Below are 23,080 nucleotides of genomic sequence, written 5' to 3' on the forward strand. Positions count from 1 at the left end.
TGACTTCGGCCTGGGTGATGGACGAGTTCGCCTCTGAGTCCCCAGTCTCTGCTTCCTCTTCGGAAGACGTGACGATGGGATTGAGGAGATCCTCAAAGTATTCCTTCCACCGCCCAACAACATCCCCAGTCAGGGTCAACAGCTCCCCACCTGCACTATAGACAGTGTTGTGTGGCCACCAACACAAAAATTAAATTAAATTTCAAAAAATGTTAAATTACTCTGTTTGGCCTCCATGTGGAGGGGCGAGGACGTGCAAAAGTGTTAGTGCTCTTGATGGTGTGCATGTCAACATCTACATGCTCCGCCTACCAGACAAAGGCTCTGCTGACGGTGGAAATGCAAGCTATAACAGACTTAAATGTTCCAACCCATATCATACCGTACGAACCCGGACCGCTTGGTGGAAGCGGGGCTGTTGGCATAAGCTGGCTAAATCATGGTGTGACAGCTGCATGAGACTTGATTCGATCAGATAGGGACATCCCTGGATTTAATCATAATCACAGACCACTTTAAGTATGGTTTAGCACTTATGTTGAGTCCTGAATCTGGCTTGTATCACAATCGGGCCAGGAAAATAGTTTATCTGTAATCAGCAGCTATTGATATTCAATGTTAACTGAAGAAAATCATGTTTTGTCTTTTATTAGACTTATGAGAAATGAACGTGTCATCTGCAAATGTGACAAGTACATCATACCGAGACTCTCCGTCCAAAGCTGTGATCAAGAATGTGATTGTTGTGGCTCTGGGGATCTCCATCATCTACATCAATTCAAGCCTCATTCACATCTTCAGAAAACATCAGGTCTGATGCCTTCACTGTCATTTGGGTTAACTGGTTTATCACAGTGATGGGACTGAAATTGCCATGTGGATTTATTTGGAACTTTGTAGTGCAATGGCTTTGCTGACAAACTACAGATCAGAGAGAGACTTTGTGGCTGTGGTCAGGGAGCTACAGTAAAAACATTAACAGAAAGCAGAAAGTGAAAACTCACAACAGCCAGCCAGATTTATTAATTCAACCACCAATCATACAAAAAATGCCATAAACTCAAATATCACAATCAGAATTAAACAGATTCCAGCCAAGCTGCTGGATACATGCACAATGATACAGACCGATGACAAACCTGAAATCTGATTAGTTAATGAACTTGACAATCCACAACAATTTCTCCATAGACCTGCAACATGATGATGTCACGTGCCCTTGACAAGTGTTTGACTGGTTCTACACAAATCGCTGCTTGATCAAAAATTAATGCTTTGACAACAGGGTTCTAGCTAGGACCATTTTACTGCCAGGTAAATTATGTGATTGCAGCCCATAGCTTAACCCAAAGCTATGGGGTTTTATACCACTAAAACATTCTTGGCAAGCCTTATTTTAACAAATTTTGGGGGTATTAGACGCATTGAACGCAAGAATAATGAACAAAAAATTATTTTTCCACTCTCCCCCCCCCCCCATCTGCTATTTTTCAAACTCGTAGTTTTTTGGAAACACGGAGCCTTTCAACTGTAAAATAAACTAAATTCCTGAATGTATCTTCAGATACGGATACAGAAATTCCTCCAAATTGTCGGACTTTTCATGGCAGGTTTTTTTTTCTCTTCAGTTCAGAGCGGCGCAGAGATGCTGTTTATAGCTGCTGCCCTTCACAGCTCTGTGGCCACAGAATGCACGAACTCTGATCTCTGCTGTTTGCAATTTGATAGGAAGAAAATTACAAATATATTTCTTATTAATTTAATTATTGGTTTAAAATTTCAAAACTATGACTCTATAAGCTTGAAATACGATCAAATTGGTACATTTTCTGCAACATTTCCGTTAATTTTTCAGAAATTCTGTGCTATGCAGCACAGCCAATTTGAACCCAAGAGCCAGGCGGAAATTTGCAGTGCTGGTGTAACAGATTATCTTCCCCCCTGGATAACTTGCCCCCCACCCTGGATATCCACCCCTCAATATCTTGCCAAAACTTTGTTTTGGCAAGATATGTTTGTCAGTATGTATTTGTTTGTTTGTAATCATTGCATTTTTCATCTTTAACTCGCTGTGCAGCACAGTTTACATTGAGTCTTGCAACTTCACATATAGCAGCCCTAGTAAGGTACCTTTCAGTATACAAAAGGATCAAGGTCAAGGGTCAAGGTCACAGGAAGGTCAAACATTAAACTAAACAACTTTCCTGGTCGCAATTTTTGAAATTTTGCCTACATATTTGCCATGAACATAGTGATAGGCCTTGCTTATAAGCCATTATCTGGGATAAGTGACTGACCCTGACCTTCAGGATTTCACTTGAGGTCAAATGTCACCTAAATTAGGTAAAACTTCAGATTACAGTAAAACATGTTGTGTAATACACCAAATTAATAATATTTTATGATTATATTAGTACTAGCAGAATATAGTTATATGATTACAAATAGATAAAACTTTATAAATAAAATGTTCATTACAGCAAACTATTGCTATCATAATGGGTGCTGAAAAACTAACATAAATGTATTGATTGCTTGTTATCATACTGTCAGTATAAGAAGTAAACTGATTTTTTGCAGGGTAGAGAAGGTTCCAGGGATTTCATTCTTTTGAATACATTTGATCTTCACTTATTATGGGGTCACTTGATGTGCAGTTTAACATCAGCTTGGACTCTAAAGTTTGACTCATTCTTCATGCTACTAAAACTTGAAACCACTTAGCTGTAATATTTAGTGGACAAAAATGAATTGAACACATCTTTATTCATTCTTTCCCCTAGCGAGTTGCTCATCCAGTGAGAATCACACTGTTTCAAATAATCAGATTTGTCAATTTCATGCTACATTCATATCATGCTGTTGATTCCTATCTGCCACTGTTTATATTTATGACCTAGTTTGTACAAAAGAGATTTGAGAAAGGTGGCAGACATTATAGGCCCCTCATTTTCATTGTTTCTTAAACATATGTCTCATTACATACTGTTGTGCCTGTTTGTGTGTGTGTGTACACTATATTTATTTATTTATTAACTTGTTTAAATATATGTCTTCATGTTTTAACTGTATGTTTTAGCGTACAGCACTTTGGGTCAGCGTTGGTTGTAGTAAAGTGCTTGAGAAGAAGCACTTTACTACACTTTACTAGAAGCTGATGGCGGAGCAAAAGCACCACCGTGTTGAAGCCTCACAGGACATGTTGTGACATGCCCACCTCTTCCACCATTCGGAAGATTCAGACGGCTTTCGTGGCTTTTCAGTCGTGTGACTATCCGAGAAATCAGCTCTTTTCATGGCAAAATCTTCTGTCACAGTGGAATGTGCCGAAAAAGTGCTGATGTCCACCTCTTCCACAATCACCACAGCGTTCACTTTGGAAATGATCTGGTCATTTCAGCATGTTGATGGCCGACTGGAGCATGGCTCGCTCTCCACCGTTGTGCGGCCGTCTTTAAACCGGTTGTATCGCTCCTTAATCTGTGTGATGCCCAGAGGATCATCTCCGAAAGCCGTCTGAATAATCCGAAAGGTTTCCACCTGGCTGTCACCCAGTTTCTGGCTAAATTTGATGCAGTCGCGCTGCTCCAGTCGTTCCGCCATTTCCTTGCAAAGAAAAAACGACGAGCGACTCCACCCGTCCTAACACAAAGGCTTACAAGCAAACGACGCAATCGACAGGCGTGAAAAAATTCACGCATGCGCACGAAGGTTCAAGGTTGGCTCATGCAAGCACACATGATTCAAATCCATCAGGTTTTTGAAAAAAAATAAAAAGGTCAGATACTTTTCTAACAGACCTCGTATTACTATGGTAGAGAGCTATAGATACATAGAGAAAGAATACCAATATTGTTCACAGTCATTCAAACTGCTTCATCTGGAACCATAAAACATCCATGAAATATAGCGTTTAAAGGTTGCTCCATCCTGATTGGACTTTATCAAGATTTGGGTTAATCAGTGCTGCCCTGTAGGAATATTGCCTGTCAGGGGTGGTGGGGGGAGGATTTCCAGGGTGAGGGGTAAAATATCCTAGGATATCTTCCACCCTGGGGGGTAAGATATCCAGGGGGGTAAGATATACTATTACACCGGGCGGGGTTGCCCGGTGCCGCCCACCATTTCTAGAACCGCGTTTGACAATAGCCTCATCAATCTTCCCAATTTTCTGAAGAGGCAAAACTGCACAAAACAGTGCACGCTGAAGGTCCTGATTTGAAGAAGCCAACAGAACCACATCGTCCGCAAACAGCAGAGACGAGATTCTGTGGTTCCCAAACCAGACCCCCTCTACACCCTGGCTGCGCCTAGAAATTCTGTCCATAAAAATAATGAACAGAACCGGTGACAAAGGGCAGCCCTGGCGGAGGCCAACGTGCACTGGAAACAGGTTTGACTTACTACCGGCAATGCGAACCAAGCTCCTGCTGCGGTCGTACAGGGACCGGATAGCCCTTAGCAAAGGACCCCGGACCCCGTACTCCCGGAGCACTCCCCACAGGGTGCCCCGAGGGACACGGTCGAATGCCTTCTCCAGATCCACAAAACACATGTGGAGTGGTTGGGCGAACTCCCATGAACCCTCGAGCACCCGATGGAGCATGTAGAGCTAGTCCAGTGTGCTGCGACCAGGACGAAAACCACACTGCTCCTCCTGAATCCGAGGTTCGACCATCAGTCGAATTCTCCTCTCCAGTACTCTGGAATAGACCTTACGGGGGAGGCTGAGGAGTGTGATCCCCCTATAGTTGGAATACACCCTCCAGTCCCCCTTCTTAAACAGAGGGACCACCACCCCGGTCTGCCAATCCAGAGGCACTGTCCCCAATCGCCACGCGATGTTGCAGAGGCGTGTCAGCCAAGACTGTCCCACAACATCCAGAGACTTAAGGTACTCAGGATGGATTTCATCCACCCCAGGAGCCTTGCCACCGAGGAGCTTTCTAACCACCTCGGTGACTTCTGCCTGGATAATGGATGAGTCCGCCTCTGGGTCCCCAGTCTCTGCTTCCTCTTCGGAAGACGAGATGATGGGATTGAGGAGATCCTCGAAGTACTCCTTCCACTGCCCAACAACATCCCCAGTCAGGGTCAACAGCTCCCCACCCGCACCGTAAACAGTGCCGGTGGAGAGCTGCTTCCGCCTCCTGAGGCGTCGGACGGTTTGCCAGAATCTCTTCGAGGTCAACCGATAGTCCTCCTCCATAGCCTCCCCGAACTCCTCCCAGACCCGAGTTTTTGCCTCTGCGACCGCACGAGCTGTGGCACGCTTGGCCTGCCGGTACCTGTCAGCTGCCTCTGGGGTCCCACCTACCAACAAAGATAAGTAGGACTCCTTCTTCAGCTTGACAGCATCCCTTACTTCCGGTGTCCACCACCGGGTTCGGGGATTGCCGACGTGACAGGCACCAGAGACCTTGTGACCACAGCTACGAGTGGCCGCATCAACAATGGAGGTGGAGAACATGGTCCACTCGGACTCCATGTCTCCAACCTCCCCCGGGATCTGGGAGAAGCTCTCCCGGAGGTTGAAGACCTCCCTGACAGAGGGTTCCGCCAGTCGTTCCCAGCAGACCCTCACGATACGTTTGGGCCTGCCAGGTCTGACCGGCTTCCTCCCCTCCCAGCGTATCCAACTCACCACCAGGTGGTGATCGGTCGACAGCTCTGCCCCTCTCTTTACTCGAGTGTCCGAGACACGTGGCCGAAGGTCAGATGATACGACTATAAAGTCGATCATCGACCTCCGGCTCAGGGTGTCCTGGTGCCACGTGCACTTATGGACACCCTTGTGCTCAAATATGGTGTTTGTGATGGACAAACTGTGACTAGCACAGACGTCCAACAACTGAACACCACTCACAATAGCGGACATTAGCACGGCGCTGCGTGTTCTCGCGTGAAGGCTCCATGCTGTGCTGTACGCCGAAGAAAATTAAACATGTTTAATTTCTTCCATCCTACACATGTAGTCCTCAACATACTGCTGCGTATTGAGAAAAAAACTCCTCGTGAAGTAAGCGGAGAGCTGTTCAGCAGCTCTACGAATATGCCACTGTGACAGGGGCTTTAAGGTGCCCTGACATTTGCATGACTTTGATCCGCGCACTTGCATGCACATTGTCGTGACAATCCCACCCGTTGTGTTCCCAGCTGGACGCCGTGCTTTGTTCCTGGCTGCCACGCGTTGTGGGCTGGATGCTGCATATATAAAATAATTATTTTGTAGCGGATTAATCAGTTTCTGTCCGGGTTAGCTGTTGAAAACACCTCTAATCGCTTCCGGAATCCCAGAGGAGCTTTTCAGCTGCTGGTTTTCTTGCATGCTAAATGAGATAGAGAAAGCATCTGGAGCCGTTTAAAAAGGTCATATCTGTCATGTTTATCTTGCAATGGTTTGGTAAAACAGTTGTATGTTCTTTCCTGCTTGTGTGCAGCTGTAAGGGTATGTTTATGATGGATTTAACATTTCGTTATAATCGTTCAGACGAGCTGTGCTGCGATGCGGTGCACTGACCCAACCACTCACACTGTTCACTTCTTTACTCAACCAGACAAGCTGCACGTAGTGTTGGCAAGTAGATCGCGCAACGTTGTACGACATGTATGCGTGAAACATTTTTTTAACATTTCAAAATTCTCTTTGTGCAATTGCATGGTCCGGCACCCCTCTCGCGTTCAGTCTACACCCGTTAACGACGAGTTTACTCTCCTGCACGACAGTGCATGCAAGTGCGTCCATTAAAGTTGTGCAAGTGTCAGGGGGCCTTTACATGCTAAATGCTACACAGTGAGACAGGCACAAGTAGAACTGTGTGTTGTCAGTATCCTACTTCTGGATGAGGCATGTCATGTAGTTTTTAAACAGTGCTATTGGTTTAAAGAGTTTTTAAATCTATATTTACAATCTGTAATTAAACAATAGGCCGAGTGGGTGGTAAAAGGGGCCAGTCTGTTCAAAAACTGACATCCTTCCAGTATGTAACCTCAGTGTATGAAGCTTTGCACAACACGTATCTCAGCGGACAGTGGTGAGCACAGCGAACCAAAAAGTTAGCTTCAATAACCGCTAATCCGCTAACTGAAAAGTTAACTTTTACAACGCTAAACCGACGAACCACTAAAAACAATTTAGAGGAAGTTACAGCTAACCACTAACTTGGTACACTGTCAACTACTGATAGCCGAAGTTTTGAGTTTAAGCACCGCAGGGGCTTCTGAGTAAATTCAAAGGCAATCACAAACCCAAAATAATCAAACAAACAAAAAAATACATAAATACAAAATAAAACCCCAAACACGGTCATCATCTTTATCAGAAGAAGTCACAGTTTATCTCTGTATTCTATATTGTGGCAAGCTGTGTGAAGAATGAGACAGAGCTTTTGTCTTAATACACCTGCCAACTACCGCAAAGAAGTGTTATTTACTTTTTACACACAACAACACAAACTGTGGCAGAAGACATCAAACGCAAGGCACTTTTCACTCATGGTGACAACATAACTCTTAATCAAACTAACTACACTAGTTGAACTACAAAAACACAACAAATCTATATCTAACACTAACAACACTGCTAAACCAACATGAACCACAATAACAATAATAAAAAACCCTTGAGGCAGCTTTGCTGTGATTTGTCGCTATATAAATGAAATAAATAAAAATATTAATAGCCACAGTTTATCTCTGTATAAACTCAGGAACAGGTCACCCGTGTTGCATTCAATGCGCCAGGTAAAATTTACACCTCATCCATCTCGTCAAGCTTCCCCACCAAAAAAAACCCACATAAGTTTTGTCTTTACATAAAAATACAGCAATAAATGTCTTTTCACTTAAAGATTTGCATGTACACGCTGTCTTTAAAGCAAACACATTGTCGACAGTGAGGGCTGATCTCCTCACAGTAACCTGACTGTTGTAGACACACAACAGACAGGAACTAACATGTATGATTTTAGGGTTTACAAACATGTTTGACCGTTACGCTTTAGTCACTTTACCAGCAAACAAAAAAAAATGTTAGCAAACTAAAAGATAGCGGAACTAAATTTAGCAGAACCTAATTGGTCTGCTGATGGTTTTCAAAGTTAGCTGAAAAGCTAATCTGCTGAAGAAAAAGTTAGCTTTACTAATTAGCACTTAACGGATTAGCACAGCGGTGTCCAAACTATTCCAGAAAGGGCCGAGAGGGTGCAGGTTTGCCTTGCAGCCACTGACTCCAGCAGGTGATTTCACTGATGAACTCATCGAAATCACCTGCTGGAGTCAGTGGCTGCAAGGCAAACCTGCACCCTCTCGGCCCTTTCTGGAATAGTTTGGACACCACTGGATTAACGGAACTGTGCTCACCACTGTCAGTGAGTGGATAAGGAGCTGGCCTGCCAGTATGTAGACCGAGGTTTGACTTTTGCTCATGCTACCTGTCTATGTCTGTGGACACTTAATCTGCAATGTCAGTCCAATTAGCTGTAAAAATGGGGGTTGGCCATGGGAAGTACATGGCAGGCATCATTGTAAAGCACTTTGAGTATCTGTTGGATAGAAAGAGTGCAACACTAATGCGGTCCTTCCTTCCTCTGAACAGAGATGGAATCTGCAAGGGTTCCAAACCAGAATTAAATTAACATTCTGTCATCAAACTAATGATTGATAGATCAAATTGATACATTAAATATGTCTAAATAACCTACCTTATTTCTTGATTCCATCACAACAGACCACAAGGATGAAAAAAAGCTCCAACACATTACACTCAAATTGGACTTTTTGAAAAGTGTAGAACCAGCTCACACTTTGTTATGGATATATGAGGTCCCACTCTATGCTACATGTTTCTAGACATTTTAACAGCAGAGAGAATCACTTGAAATTCTGAAGGCCTCAGAGATTTGTCACTCAGAGACAGCAGGGGAAATCTGATTGGCTAACAGAGCTCTCATCCAAATAGTCGGATATGGAAGCAGCACCACTCGGGGAGAGTAGAAAAGACCTCAGTGCAAAAAAAAAAACAAAACCTGATGTTTGTAAAATACATGTATCATGAATGAAAATAAAAAATTCACTCTGACAATATCTTGGCCAGCACAGAAGGTCTTGCTGCCCCTGACAACCCAATGATCATACTTTACTACAATAAAATGCTTTGTGTCTCACACACAATTGCCTTTGATGCACAAAGAAACAGAACTGTAGGAATACAAATAAATAATATAATGCAACCACTGCTCCAATATTTGCTGACATCAGTGCCACCATAATAATTTCCAAGCTTTTTAAACACTTTTTGGTGGCAATTCTGAAGATGATGATCCCCTATCTAATGTATTTTCTTTCTTTTTGTATATTTTGACTCCACCCTGCAGATATTCTACACGAAGCCTCGGTACATCCTCTTCATCCACCTGGTGATCAACGACATGATCCAGCTGACGATGACAGCCATCCTCTTCCTTCTCAGCTACATCGTCAACAAAATAAATGTCTCCAGCTGTTGTGTATTAATACTGATTGCACTTTTCACTACAGAAAACACTCCTCTGAACCTGGCTTGCATGGCGGTGGAGCGCTACATTGCCATCTGTGTTCCCCTTCGTCACACTCAGATTTGTACAATCAAAAGAACACTCGTGCTTATTGCCTTAATCTGGTTAAGAAGCTTGTGTTCTGTTCTTCCTGATCTCTTCGTCACCTTGGCCACTGAATCTCTGAGTTTTTTTAAATCCCAAGTGTTTTGTCTCAGGGAGACCGTCTTCCCAAATCATCACTTGACCAAGAAGCGGGACTACAGTCATATAGTGTATCTAATAATTATTTCTTTGACAATTGCTTACACTTACTTCAGGATTATGTTCACTGCAAAGGCAGCTGACAAAGATACTAAGAAGGCCAGAAACACAATCCTCCTCCACGGCGTTCAGCTTGTGTTGTGTATGGGTGCATATGTCACGTCTGCACTGAGCAATGCTGTGCGACAGTGGTTTCCCAAAAGCTTTGCGGACTCCCTCTTTGCTGGCTACATTATTGTGCAGATTTTGCCACGATCCATCAGTCCAATAATCTACGGTCTCAGAGACAGTACTCTCAGGAGGTACCTCAGAAAGCATTTTGTGTGTTTAAGGAGCACATAGTTCACAACTACTCAAACCAGGGACGATGTTCATAAAATTACACTGTCCCTTGAAGTGAACCTAAACCTACTTCTAGACATATTATTTATATATGCTACTCTGGAACCACCCCCAAATCCCAACAGTCCAATTGTCAACTCCGTTGAGGTCTTTCGTCTGGTCTCATTAACATAAGGTCACTGTCCTCAAAATCACTGTTGATTAATGATCGAATTATGGATCACCACTTATATATGATTGGTTAATGTGAAACCTGGCTTAAACCTACTGCTGTCCTCCCCTTAAATAAGGCCTGCCCACCGACGTACACATTTAGTCACGTTCCCTGTGATACCAAACGGGGGGGTTGCTCAAATTTCTGACTCTGGGTTGAGTTTACAAGATGTTGAGGGTCAAAAATATAATTCGTTTGAATATCTGTTTCTCCGCTCTACCCATGACACTACATATAGCCAAGGTCACAGGAATAAAACTCAACCATATTACTTTGCAGAGGTAGGACAAAGTCACCAGCAAGTCACTCTCAAGTCATGAATCTGCAAGTCTCAAGTCAAGTCCCAAGTCATAATGTCCACCAATTGTTTGGAAGCTGACTTGAGACTTGACATGAGACTTGCAGATTGATGACTTGAGAATGACTTGACAGTGACTTCATCCCATATCTGCAACTTTGTCACTGTATATAGGCCCGTGGCCAATACTCTGAATTCTTAGATGAATTTGGTGCGTTCATCTCGAACCTGTCGACTAGTGCAGATAATATTCTGATTGTTGGTGACTTCAACATCCATATAAATAAGACTTCTGACCCCCTCTGTAAATCATTTATGGACATTATGAATACTAGGATTCCAGCAATGCATTTAGGGTTCAATACACATTCATGGAAATACCTTGGATTTGGTCCTCATTCTCTGTACTGCTGTCACAGATATTGACATTATGTCTCTTGCGTCAGTGGTCTCTGAACACTCCCTTATGAAGTTTACAGTTTTGCTGCTGTGTTTAGTGGAACAAGCACCTTATTTATCACTGTGGCAACACATCAACTCTTCAACTGTGATTGAACTGGGAGCGAGACTGCCTGATAGCTTAGCATCACTTTGGAAAATGACCATTCAGTAAACAGTCTTGTGGATAGTTTAAACTCAGTGCTCAAAACCACACTTGGCATGATCGCTCTGCCTACATTAAAACCACGCCCCCTCAAAACACCCCTTGGTTCAACAATTACTTGCGTGGCCTCAAGCATAAGACTAGAGATCTAGAACGAAAATGGCGCAGCTCAAAACTAGAAGTATTCCACCTTGCATAGCGTGATGCTATCTTAGACAATAAGCATGCATTATTGGCTACAAAGCGGGCCTATTACTCTGATTTGATCAACAAAAACGAGCAAAACTGAAAGTTCCTGTTCAACACGGTGGCAAATCTTATTCATGGACAACCACCTGTAAGTCACTCTCCCTTCACAGCCCAAGATTTTTTAGATTACTTTGAGAAGAAAAAAGATGACATTAGGTTAAATATATCCCAGAATGTCTTAATCCAGCCACTACAACCTATTATCGAGGTGGGTGCGATCACTGAGGTATTACTCAGATTTACAAAATGTTATAGTATTTCACTAGGTGTGCTGAAGAAACTTGTGACATCTGCGAAAAGCACAACCTGCTTATTTGACCCTATACCAACAAAACTGTTTAAGGACTTGTGGCCAGTGTTGCCACAGTTACTTTGAAAAAGTAATCCAATTACTGATTACTGATTACTCCTTGAAAAAGTAACTTAGTTACTTTACTGATTACTCAATTGTAAAAGTAACTAAGTTAGATTACTAGTTACTTTTTTAGTTACTTTCCCAGCTGTCGACAACAACCCACGTCAACATGACAATGATACCTGTTTTGCCAAAACTCACTTTATAGTCACCCTTTCTTGACTTCAATGAAAATAAATACTTGTTTTATAAAAAGTAAAATAAAGACCTCTTTCTTGACCTCATATTTAACTGTTGACAGCACTGTAACAGTAAAACTTGCAATTTCAAACCTACATTGTTTAGAAATGTAACTATTAAATTCTAACATTTTTCTAACATTTAAATTCTCTCTAAACATTTTACTTGTCGAAATTATTATTATTTTAAGCAATATTAGTAGTTGTAGTAAGAAACGGCTTCAAAACTGGATCTTTAATCTAGGGCTGTTGTGGGGGGGCACATCCCTCCCCCACGCCCCCATCCCATCTGGATTCGCCCCTGCTTTGGCGTTTGAGCACAAAGAATGGATAACATTTATTTATGCAGAAAACAGGACCAGATTTACAGGTAAGAAAGTTTTATTGCGTTTTCACATCATGTGGTCCTCAGAAAGAGAGTTTAGGTGCATTTGAGTGGAAAACGGTGTTAGTTGTTGACGCGTCGTCGAGGATCAGCTGTTTTTAACGAGACGATACGGAGCAGCTCAGCTCAGAATTCTAAATAAAGGAGGAAAAAAGTATAAAAATGTCTTCGTAAAGCTCAGTGCAGGTGTGCTGATCGATCACCGCCCTTTAAGAGGTGAGGACGAGTCGAGCAGCTGCAAAAAACCGCGGATGAAAAGCTCACAGCTCGCTTAAAGTGGGACGTTCAGTCGAACCCCGACCCCCTGCCCACAGACCAAGTTTAATGCTGCTATCGACCCACAATGAAAAATAATAGTAACGCACAGTGACATGGAGAAGTAACTTTAATCTGATTACTGACTTGGAAAGATTAACGCGTTAGATTACTCGTTACTAAAAGAAGTGGTCAGATTAGAGTAACGCTAACGTTACTAAGTAACGCGTTACCGGCATCGCTGCTTGTGGCCCACTCTTGGGATGACTGTGCGGGAAATTATCAATATGTCATTTCGGGATCTGTTCCTAAATGTTTCAAATCTGCAGTGATTAAACCATAACTTAAGAAATCTAATCTTAACCCTGGTATACTGAAAAATACAGGCCGATATAAAATGTATCATTTTGTTCTAAAATTCTGGGGAAAAAAATGGTTTCACGGCAGCTCATAGACCACGTTACTAAGAATAATCTTTTTGAGCCACTGCAGTCTGCATTTAGAACATATTCCACTGAGACAGCTCTCACTAAAGTGATGAATGATTTTCTGCTTGCAATGGATTCTGACACATTACAGTTCTGGGTCTGTTAGAACTTAGTGCTGCGTTCAATATTGTGGATCACCGTATTCTACTCGATAGGTTGGAGAATCATTTTGGGATTGCTGGGAGTGCCCTTGCATGGTTGACATACCTGAAAAGTTGTTCTCACTGTGTTTTGAACAATGACACTACCTCTAACCTTAGTTACATGAAATTTGGGATTCCACAGGGGTCGGTCTTAGGCCCCTTGCTTTTCTCCCTTTATATAGTACCCCTTGAGCACATATTGCGGTGTGTAGGGATTACCTTTCATTGCTACGCTGATGATACTCAGTTATACATGCCGATAACTGCTGGTAATCTCATCCACATGAAATCCTTAGAGGATTGCATTGCATCAGTGAAAAGTTGGATGTCAAGCAATTTCCTACTTTTGAACTCAGAAAAAATTGAAATGGTTCTTGGCCCAGGAAAACACTGGCATCAATTTGACCAGCTCACGCTTAACCTAGGCTCTTCTATCATATATCACACCGACAAAGTGAGGAATCTTGGGGTGATTTTTGATCCTACTTTGTCCTTTGACCTATGCATTAGGGATATTACAAGGACCGCTTTTTTCCACCTGTGAAATATTGTGAAGATTCGTCCCATCCTGTCTATGGCTGATGCCAAGACCCTGATCCATGCATATGTTTCTTCTAGACTGGACTACTACAATGTTCTATTTTCTGGTTAACCACTGTCCAGCATTAGGGGTCTCCAATGGTTCAAAATGCTACCAGACTCTGGACAGGAAGCAGAACGTTTGATCACATTACACCCACTTTGGCATCTCTTCACTGATTTCCTGTCCCTGTGAGATCAGATTTTAAGGTTCTGCTATTAACCTATAAAATTATTCACGGGCTAGCACCTACCTATGTAGCTGACTTAGTCAAGCCCTACTTTCCCGGGCTCTGAGTCCTCAGGGCACAGGGCTACTTTGTGTCCCTAGGGTGAATATAAAGTCTGCAGGTCACATAGCTTCCTCTTATAATCCCCCTGTTTTGTGGAATGATCTCTCTGCATCAACAAAACAGTCAAATTCAGTACAGACTTACATGTCCAGACTAAAGACACATTTATTCTCCCTTTTGTGTGGCTAGCATACTGGCACAGTATGGTACTATGCTTCCTGCTCTTTTTAATTAATTTCATTATGAAACAGAGTGGATCTCAGACTCAAGTTTATCAAAAGTCTAGGTCTGTTAGTGAAGCTTAGGGCTCGTGGCCAGCGATCACCTTCTGCTTTCCTGTTGTTTAATGCTGATGAATTATACATTATGTGTAGTTTTTCTGGACAACTGATTCTGTTTTCTTTTTCTCTCTGTCTGAGATGTGGCTGGATCCACGTGCTTGATTGGATGCTTTCTGTAGCGGACGCAGAACGGGCTCTGCTGTAGGAACAGATCCAATGAGTGGCTCAATGACACCTACCCACCTGACGGTGGACTGGATACTTGCATGGACTCTCATCAGTTGTTGTTGTGTTGACTTCTGTATTGCAAACGTTTTTGGTAGAATGGCCTAAGCACTGGGTCACCCCTTCGAGTGTAGTCTGCTTAAGATTTCTTCCTCAATATCATCATTTGACAGGTGTACCACCCTCGTCAAACTCCTCACCTGCCACTGTCCCCACAGCAGGTCACGCTAAGCGGGACCAGGCGCTTGACCCCACCAGAAGTGAGAGGCCACCTCACCGGCTGTAATGAGCCCCCCACCCCCCCAAAAAATCATTCTTGCGGTGATAGGGTTTGCAACCAAGATTTCCTGACGTAATTGATCTGTAAACTGAAATCCGTACACTACTTAAACTGAAAAAACATATATGTCATGAATGATATTCATGTTTTGGGAGACCTGCGTTCACATTTTGGGAGATATTTTTTCAGTATTCACATTTTGCAATTAACAGTTTGAGGATAATTCACGATTTTCAGCTGACTCATGTTTTGGGGGTTAACAACCTTCTATTGGTGACTATAAGGCCTGAAACATACTACAAGCAAGCAATCATGCATGTGTGTACTTACACCAGGATGTATTTCAGCTGTGTTTGTTACAGTGCTGCTCAATCTTCCCCCTTCATTTTTCTTTGATCTTGACTTTTATCCTTAGCATGTGCGACTCTGCCTTTAAGAGCAGGTCCAACAACTGCATCTTGCCCTTGTTTCAACACACAAGTGAAAAACAGCATTGTAATTCACCAGGGAAATGCATTACTGAAAATGTTGTTCATATTGTGTTTCTAACACGGTGGCATGAGGAGAACTTTTGTTTTGTTTCAAAAAGTGAATGACAACCGGAGCAAGTTAAAGCAGCAGTTCATGAGGGATTTAATCGTTCATGTGTCTTCAAACAAAGCCTTTTGTTTGAAGACACATGAACAAAGAACAGCTTGAAGAACAGCTTGTCCTTAGTAGCCATCTTCAGAGGTGTTTTTTCTTCCTTGATGGTGAGAAGTCTTTGCCAACATGATGTTAACAGGCTAAGGTTAGCTTGAGGTTTGAATTTGTGCATGTGTGTTTGCTTCAGAGTGCTGCTTCTAAAATAAAAATAAGTGTTCAATTGTGTGTTTGAAAAACCTATGTCTGTTTATTTATTTAATATGCTGCTTAAATTCAGCAGGTGGTGTCATTTTATTCATTTTATTCACTTTATACATGCTTCCCTTAGGCAGTATTATTAGACGGTATTGCTTAAATTTTCATTGTTACGCAGATGATACCCAGCTTTATCTATCCATGAAGCCAGAGGACACACACCAATTAGCTAAACTGCAGGATTGTCTTACAGACATAAAGACATGGATGACCTCTAATTTCCTGCTTTTAAACTCAGATAAAACTGAAGTTATTGTACTTGGCCCCACAAATCTTAGAAACATGGTGTCTAACCAGATCCTTACTCTGGATGGCATTACCCTGACCTCTAGTAATACTGTGAGAAATCTTGGAGTCATTTTTGATCAGGATATGTCATTCAAAGCGCATATTAAACAAATATGTAGGACTGCTTTTTTGCATTTACGCAATATCTCTAAAATTAGAAAGGTCTTGTCTCAGAGTGATGCTGAAAAACTAATTCATGCATTTATTTCCTCTAGGCTGGACTATTGTAATTCATTATTATCAGGTTGTCCTAAAAGTTCCCTGAAAAGCCTTCAGTTAATTCAAAATGCTGCAGCTATAGTACTGACAGGGACTAGAAGGAGAGAGCATATCTCACCCATATTGGCCTCTCTTCATTGGCTTCCTGTTAATTCTGGAATAGAATTTAAAATTCTTCTTCTTACTTATAAGGTTTTGAATAATCAGGTCCCATCTTATCTTAGGGACCTCTTAGTACCATATCACCCCAATAGAGCGCTTCGCTCTCAGACTGCAGGCTTACTTGTAGTTCCTAGGGTTTGTAAGAGTAGAATGGGAGGCAGAGCCTTCAGCTTTCAGGCTCCTCTCCTCTGGAACCAGCTCCCAATTCAGATCAGGGAGACAGACACCCTCTCTACTTTTAAGATTAGGCTTAAAACTTTCCTTTTTGCTAAAGCTTATAGTTAGGGCTGGATCAGGTGACCCTGAACCATCCCTTAGTTATGCTGCTATAGACTTAGACTGCTGGGGGGTTCCCATGATGCACTGAGTGTTTCTTTCTCTTTTTGCTCTGTATGCACCACTCTGCATTTAATCATTAGTGATTGATCTCTGCTCCCCTCCACAGCATGTCTTTTTCCTGGTTCTCTCCCTCAGCCCCAACCAGTCCCAGCAGAAGACTGCCCCTCCCTGAGCCTGGTTCTGCTGGAGGTTTCTTCCTGTTAAAAGGGAGTTTTTCCTTCCCACTGTTGCCAAGTGCTTGCTCACAGGGGGTCGTTTTGACAGTTGGGGTTTTTAAGTAATTATTGTATGGCCTTGCCTTACAATATAAAGCGCCTTGGGGCAACTGTTTGTTGTGATTTGGCGCTATATAAAAAAATTGATTGATTGATTGATCTGATCTGAGGTCGTAGATCAAAGGTGTTTTTTTTTGGGAGTGGCCCCCAGGGGTGTTCGTGGCACTCTCAGAAGGGCAGGGCAGCGGGAGAAGCATGCAACATGTTGCACCATCGCCGAAGACCATCGCACGCTAATCCACGACATGGGCAGGCGGTGCACGGAGGTCTAAAAAAATAGGATTCTTTGGAAGCGCACCGGGTTTGGTTCTGCCATTTTATCGCTGTGAGAACATGCAAAGTGTCACATGTATTTTCTTGGAAGCCTTCTTGACAGCGCCAGGATTTTTCGTGACCACTGCGTACAGGACCGAGGAAGATGTTTTGATCCATAATGCACTGACTGGTGATGCGTAACGTGGAGATATTCCTATGCATGCTGCAGAATGTCACATTGTTTTAGCATGACTTTTGGCAAGTTGGTGAATTATTCAGTGCGCTTGGGTGATACTGGCTCAGTAATGATAAAAATGCCGACGCTCTGAAATGACGCATGTGCGGTGAAGGCAGGACACACTGATTTTTAGGGGGGACTGTTTGGTCTGCGACACTGGATCTAATTCGAGCAAGTCCCTCTCGCTCACTCTGTCTCTCTTGCTCTCACTCTCCTTTTGTCTTTGACTGATTGATTGATTTGGCAAAATACATGATATGAAATAACAATGACAATATACATACATATACATGCCAAAGATGGCACGAAAAAGCAGAGTTATTACCATCATGGTCCCCATGACAACACAGAAAAACAAACAACAAAGATAAAAAACAAAACAAAAAACAAAAATACTTAAAAATGGCTATAAAGCCATCTATATACACAAATTAATAAATACAAAATTATTATGACACACACACACACACACACACAAAACTGTTATGGCATATCATGACAACACTCTAAAACATTGCAGCATTGGCGGTTCTACGCTGAATTACTCCCCGGGTGACACTCTGTCCGAGCCCCCCCCCCCCCACACACACACACAAAACTGACAACATTTTGCGCAAATGGCCATTTTTTATTATTTTATTAATAATATTTTACAAGTGCCCCTGAAATTGCAATTGAAATTGACATCAAAAGTCTTCAGGCTACAATATTACTCCAAAACAAAACATCCATGAATTGCAAGTTTGAATAAACATGTCTTACATTGGACAATTTATTAATCTGTCTTTCAGGGAAGAACAATTTGCTCTTTTATTAAGGTGCATATTTGTCTCAACATTTAGCTAAATATTTAGCTTGATGTTTGTATATACAAGTATTAGGCTAAATATGTAGATACTTAGACTTAACTAATCTGTAAAAGTTTTAGGTTTGACAGAAATCTGATCATGTAGTGTTCAGATTCAGATTCAATTTATTATTATACCCTTGAGTTAAATTAGTTTACAGTGAGTGAGTCATCTCGTTTGGTAAACACACAGTAAAACACAGAACAAGACAAAGCAACAACAGTGCTAAAAAGCTAAAAGAACCACAAGGACGGCCCCAAAGTAGAATAAAAGCAAGATGAGTTAAAACATCAGTAGATAAAAAGTCTAAAAACATATCATACCGAAGGATAAATAAATAAATAAAAATAAAAATGTGCTGTTCATAAAAACAATGTAAAAGAGACTATACAAAAAATAAATACAAAAGTTATATTTAAGTTTCTGTTACTTGTTTACAGCACTGATGGCTGCTGGTACAAAACTGTTTTTGTAGTGTTTAGTTTTACAAGCTGGTACCCTGAACCTCCGACCTGAGAGGAGCAGCTGAAACTAACTATGAAGACGGTGGGAGTCGTCTCTCAAAATTGAACCAGCTATCCTCTGTACCTGTTTGATATACAGGGATCCTGGCTGAAGCTGAGACTCTCCAATCAGCTTGCTCGACCATTTCACAGTTTGGTTTAGACAATTTTTATTTTTGAGGGACACGCTTCCAAACCATGAAACAAGACAGAAGGATAAAACTGATTCTATAAAAGCGCGATAAAACAAGGTCAGCATGGTTCTGTCAATGTTAAAAGTAGACAGTTTCCTCAAACAATAGAGGCGCTGGCGTTCCTTTTTGTACACAGCGTCACAGTTTGCCTCAAAGTTCAGTTTGTCATCAATGACAGTTCCAAGATATTTATATGTGCTGACACACTCCACTGTCTGACCTTTTAAAACTGTTGCCTCGTGACTAGGAGCACTATTTTTACAAAAGTCAATAGTCATGTCTTTTGTTTTAGAGATGTTCATCTCAAGAAAAGACTTACTGCACCAGTCAAGAAAATCAGTGACAACTGGGCCGTGACTCCTATCATTGTCTTTCAGCAGGCTGACAATAACTGTATCATCTGCATACTTTAAAATCATTCTATCCTCTCTGCTGCTACGGCACGTTTGTATAGAGGATGAACAAAAGTGGAGAGAGCACACATCCTTGTGGTGAACCAGTGGTGCTGCGTCCTAAGTGAACAGAGCCAAAGCGGAGCAGACCGGAGGAGAGCGCCTGTTCACGGTTTTCTGCCACACACAGAGAGAATTCGGCTGCGCCCAGATGGGGATAAAGCTGGATCCTTTCCGTGTGCGGCAGGACATGTCACACAATTCAGAAAAACGTCCAGGAAGTCCAAGTCTGTATTTATAATGTTATGAATGAGATGTGAGTTATTTGGAAGAAAGTCGAGGTGTAACTGACTTTAGCCCACGAACCACACACCCCCCCACACACTTGTCCCTCCCATTAGAGAAACCCAGAGGTGAACTGTCCTCTGCTCTAACCCCCTTCTTTCGCCCCTTTTGCCAATTATACACACAGTGACAAGAAAACCACTTTGCAGTGGACATGATTTTTTTTTCAAGTGCTCGTCCCCATGGTGCCGCCCCTCCATAAATGCCACCCAGGGCAACAGCTCGCATCACCCATATCAAAAACCGCCACTGCATTGCAGCTGCGTTTAAATATGTCCACTTGCTACCTCTCTTTAACATAAAGAGCTCTTACAAGTTTTGGATGTTGAACTCAATTTTACAACTCAGCTTATAAAGTTGAGTGTTGAGTGGATATAACTAAATGCAGCTGCATGTTTTAGAGTGAATATGTACCAATGTTCACGGCACATACTGTCATTGCATGGTGCAGTATTGTATGTAGTAACACACCTGGCACATACTGTCCCTGGTGCAAGTATGTGCTGTAAAAAAATGCCTACCATAGTAAAAACGCTGGCATATGCGGGCGTACATCTAATAAATTAAACAGCCCTGTTTCCACCAAGTGGTCCTGGTCGGTACTTTACGGTATGATACGTGTCGGAACAGTTTATCTGGCTCGGTTTGCGTTTCCACCGCTAGCAGAGCCCTTTAGTTTGGCAGGTGGAACACTTAAATATTGACGAGCACAGCATCAAGCGCGCGTACGCTGTTGCTCGGCATCTCTTCTAGAGGTGGGCGGATCGATCCTAATATCGATAATATCGATACCAACGCTGCTATTGATATTGAACGATCCTCGTGTAAAAAGATCAATACTCAAGGTTTTTTCTCTCCCGCACGCACTGACTGCTGCGCACGCAGATTCATCAAAGTCTACTCTCTGTCTGTAAGAGCAGCACTGCGCTGTCACACAACACGCAGCAGCGCACCTTTGTATTGTGGTTTGTCAGCCCTCTACCTCAGGAGATTTTGTTTTAAGTTGTGTTGAGTGATATTTTTTTAAACAAAAATGTTGACTGTGATAATAAAGTATTTTGTTGTCACGTACAATGTTTGGCGAAATTCTATCCTAGGTCTTTTGGATCCTTTGGATCTATGAAGCTTAAATATGAAAAAGTATTTGTATCGATATCAGCGATACTGGGCCTGTATTTACTTGGTATCGGATCGATACCAAAATTCCCGGTATCGCCCACCTCTAATCTCCACACGGAGGCAAAAAAGGAATTTAGCATTATTTTATTTTTAATTCTTCTACCGGTTTCAAGTCTAGTTTTTAATTAAATTAATTTTACAGCAAATTTTATTCCAATTCTTCCTGTGTTTGTCTGTCCCCTGGTTACAAGGACAACGTGTCCCCCGCAATACTATGTATGTGTACAACCCCTGGCAAAAATTATGGAATCACCGGCCTCGGAGGATGTTCATTCAGTTGTTTAATTTTGTAGAAAAAAAGCAGATCACAGACATGACACAAAACTAAAGTCATTTCAAATGGCAACTTTCTGGCTTTAAGAAACACTATAAGAAATCTGGAAAAAAAAAATTGTGGCAGTCAGTAACGGTTACTTTTTAGACCAAGCAGAGGGAAAAAAATATGGAATCACTCAATTCTGAGGAAAAAATTATGGAATCATGAAAAACAAAAGAACGCTCCAACACATCACTAGTATTTTGTTGCACCATTTCCTTTAGGCGGTTTCTTACAGTTCGGTCACAGACGTTGACTCCAGTTTCCTCCCATTCGTTCCTCATTTGTTTTGTTGTGCATTTTCGATTTTAGAGACATATTGCTTTAAGTTTTCCTCCGAGGCCGGTGATTCCATAATTATTGCCAGGAGTTGTACTTTTATTGCCTAATAAATCAAATGTAAAAGCTCAAAGGCCGATCATCAATTTTTTAACCTTTTTTTTCAAATGAAAGGCTTGAATTTAACAAAGTGCTTCTTATATAATAATGGGAGTTATTTTTCTTATTTACTGTAATTTGGTGAAGAACACTGAAGTCCTCAACATGTCAGAGTGAAGGGTCTCTGCAGATTTTCCCTCAAACTCCAGATGCTGTGACGCTGTGAAGGAAAGAGCAGCTTTATTTCATCCAAATCCATCCCAAACTGACATCATCATCAGACTGCTAATCCTAAAAAATCTGTGTAAATAAATTACAGAAGACGTTAAGTCACAGTATTAAGTATTTTCAACGCTTTTAGCAGTGAAGAAACTGTGGAAACATCAACGTTCAAAACAGCCGCTCATCGTCACAATATTGTTTTTTGATTATTATTATTATTCTACCGGTTTTATTGTCGGTTAGTAAACCTGTTGGTGTATTTAGCGCCACCAGTTGGTCAGGAGTGAGAGGAACAACCAACGCATGCGCACCCACACTTAAGTAATTTTCTGTTGTACTATTAGTCTGACCAGAACAGATAAAACCAGTTTATTCAGAAAGTCTTCTCGAAAAATATTTCTATAAGATATCCCAGTGATTTCCAACGTGTGAGCAATGGTCCTTTCTTGGGCATGACAATAAAAAGACATGACAATAAAAAGACATGACAATAAAATTAGGCCACATGAGTGTATGTAATCAATGAAAGTGTGGAAAGAATGTGACCTTTTGACCTCTTAAAATAGGTCAAAGTTACCCATCTTTGAACTTTGAAGGTCTGTGTCCCAAGAATGTTCCCTGTGAATTTGAAGACCCTGGCAGTAATAGGACTGGACTTATGCTGAATACAGACAGGCAGACAGATGCAAAGTCTTCACAATACCCGATGGCCACTGACCTCGGGTAAAAATAAAAATATCTTTAATTTTCAATTATGTAATGTTTAAAAGGACCCAACAATATTTAACATGTAATCTTAGTTTCTCTCTCTCTCTCTCTCTCTCTCTCTCTCTCTCTCTCTCTCTCTCTATATATATATATATATATATATATATATTTATTTATTTATCATAGACCTATAAATGATATGCCAATATGATTGGATAAAATACTAAAGAATAAATAGCAATACACCCTTTTCGTGGACGGGTAATATTTTTCATACTACCCGAGTAATCAG

The 23,080-nt window shown here is 41.7% G+C and overlaps 1 protein-coding gene across 1 annotated transcript; it reads left to right on the forward strand.

Annotated features, from left to right (window-relative positions):
- Window positions 1–664: 664 nt before the first annotated feature.
- LOC117507729 (odorant receptor 131-2-like) lies at window positions 665–10,139 on the forward strand. Its single transcript, XM_034167541.1, has 2 exons — window positions 665–811; window positions 9,375–10,139. The coding sequence occupies exons 1-2, from the start codon at window positions 665–667 to the stop codon at window positions 10,137–10,139; spliced, it is 912 nt and encodes a 303-aa protein (XP_034023432.1).
- The last annotated feature ends 12,941 nt before the right edge of the window (window positions 10,140–23,080 follow it).

The sequence above is a fragment of the Thalassophryne amazonica genome, chromosome 3 (assembly GCF_902500255.1).
Source record: "Thalassophryne amazonica chromosome 3, fThaAma1.1, whole genome shotgun sequence".
Lineage (NCBI taxonomy): Eukaryota > Metazoa > Chordata > Actinopteri > Batrachoidiformes > Batrachoididae > Thalassophryne > Thalassophryne amazonica.

Bases quoted from the DNA above. Each gene is read 5' to 3' on its own strand.
- LOC117507729 (XM_034167541.1), top strand. From the start codon at position 665: ATGAACGTGTCATCTGCAAATGTGACAAGTACATCATACCGAGACTCT. The intron at 812-9,374 runs GTCTGATGCCTT...TCCACCCTGCAG, and splicing joins ACATCTTCAGAAAACATCAG to ATATTCTACACGAAGCCTCG.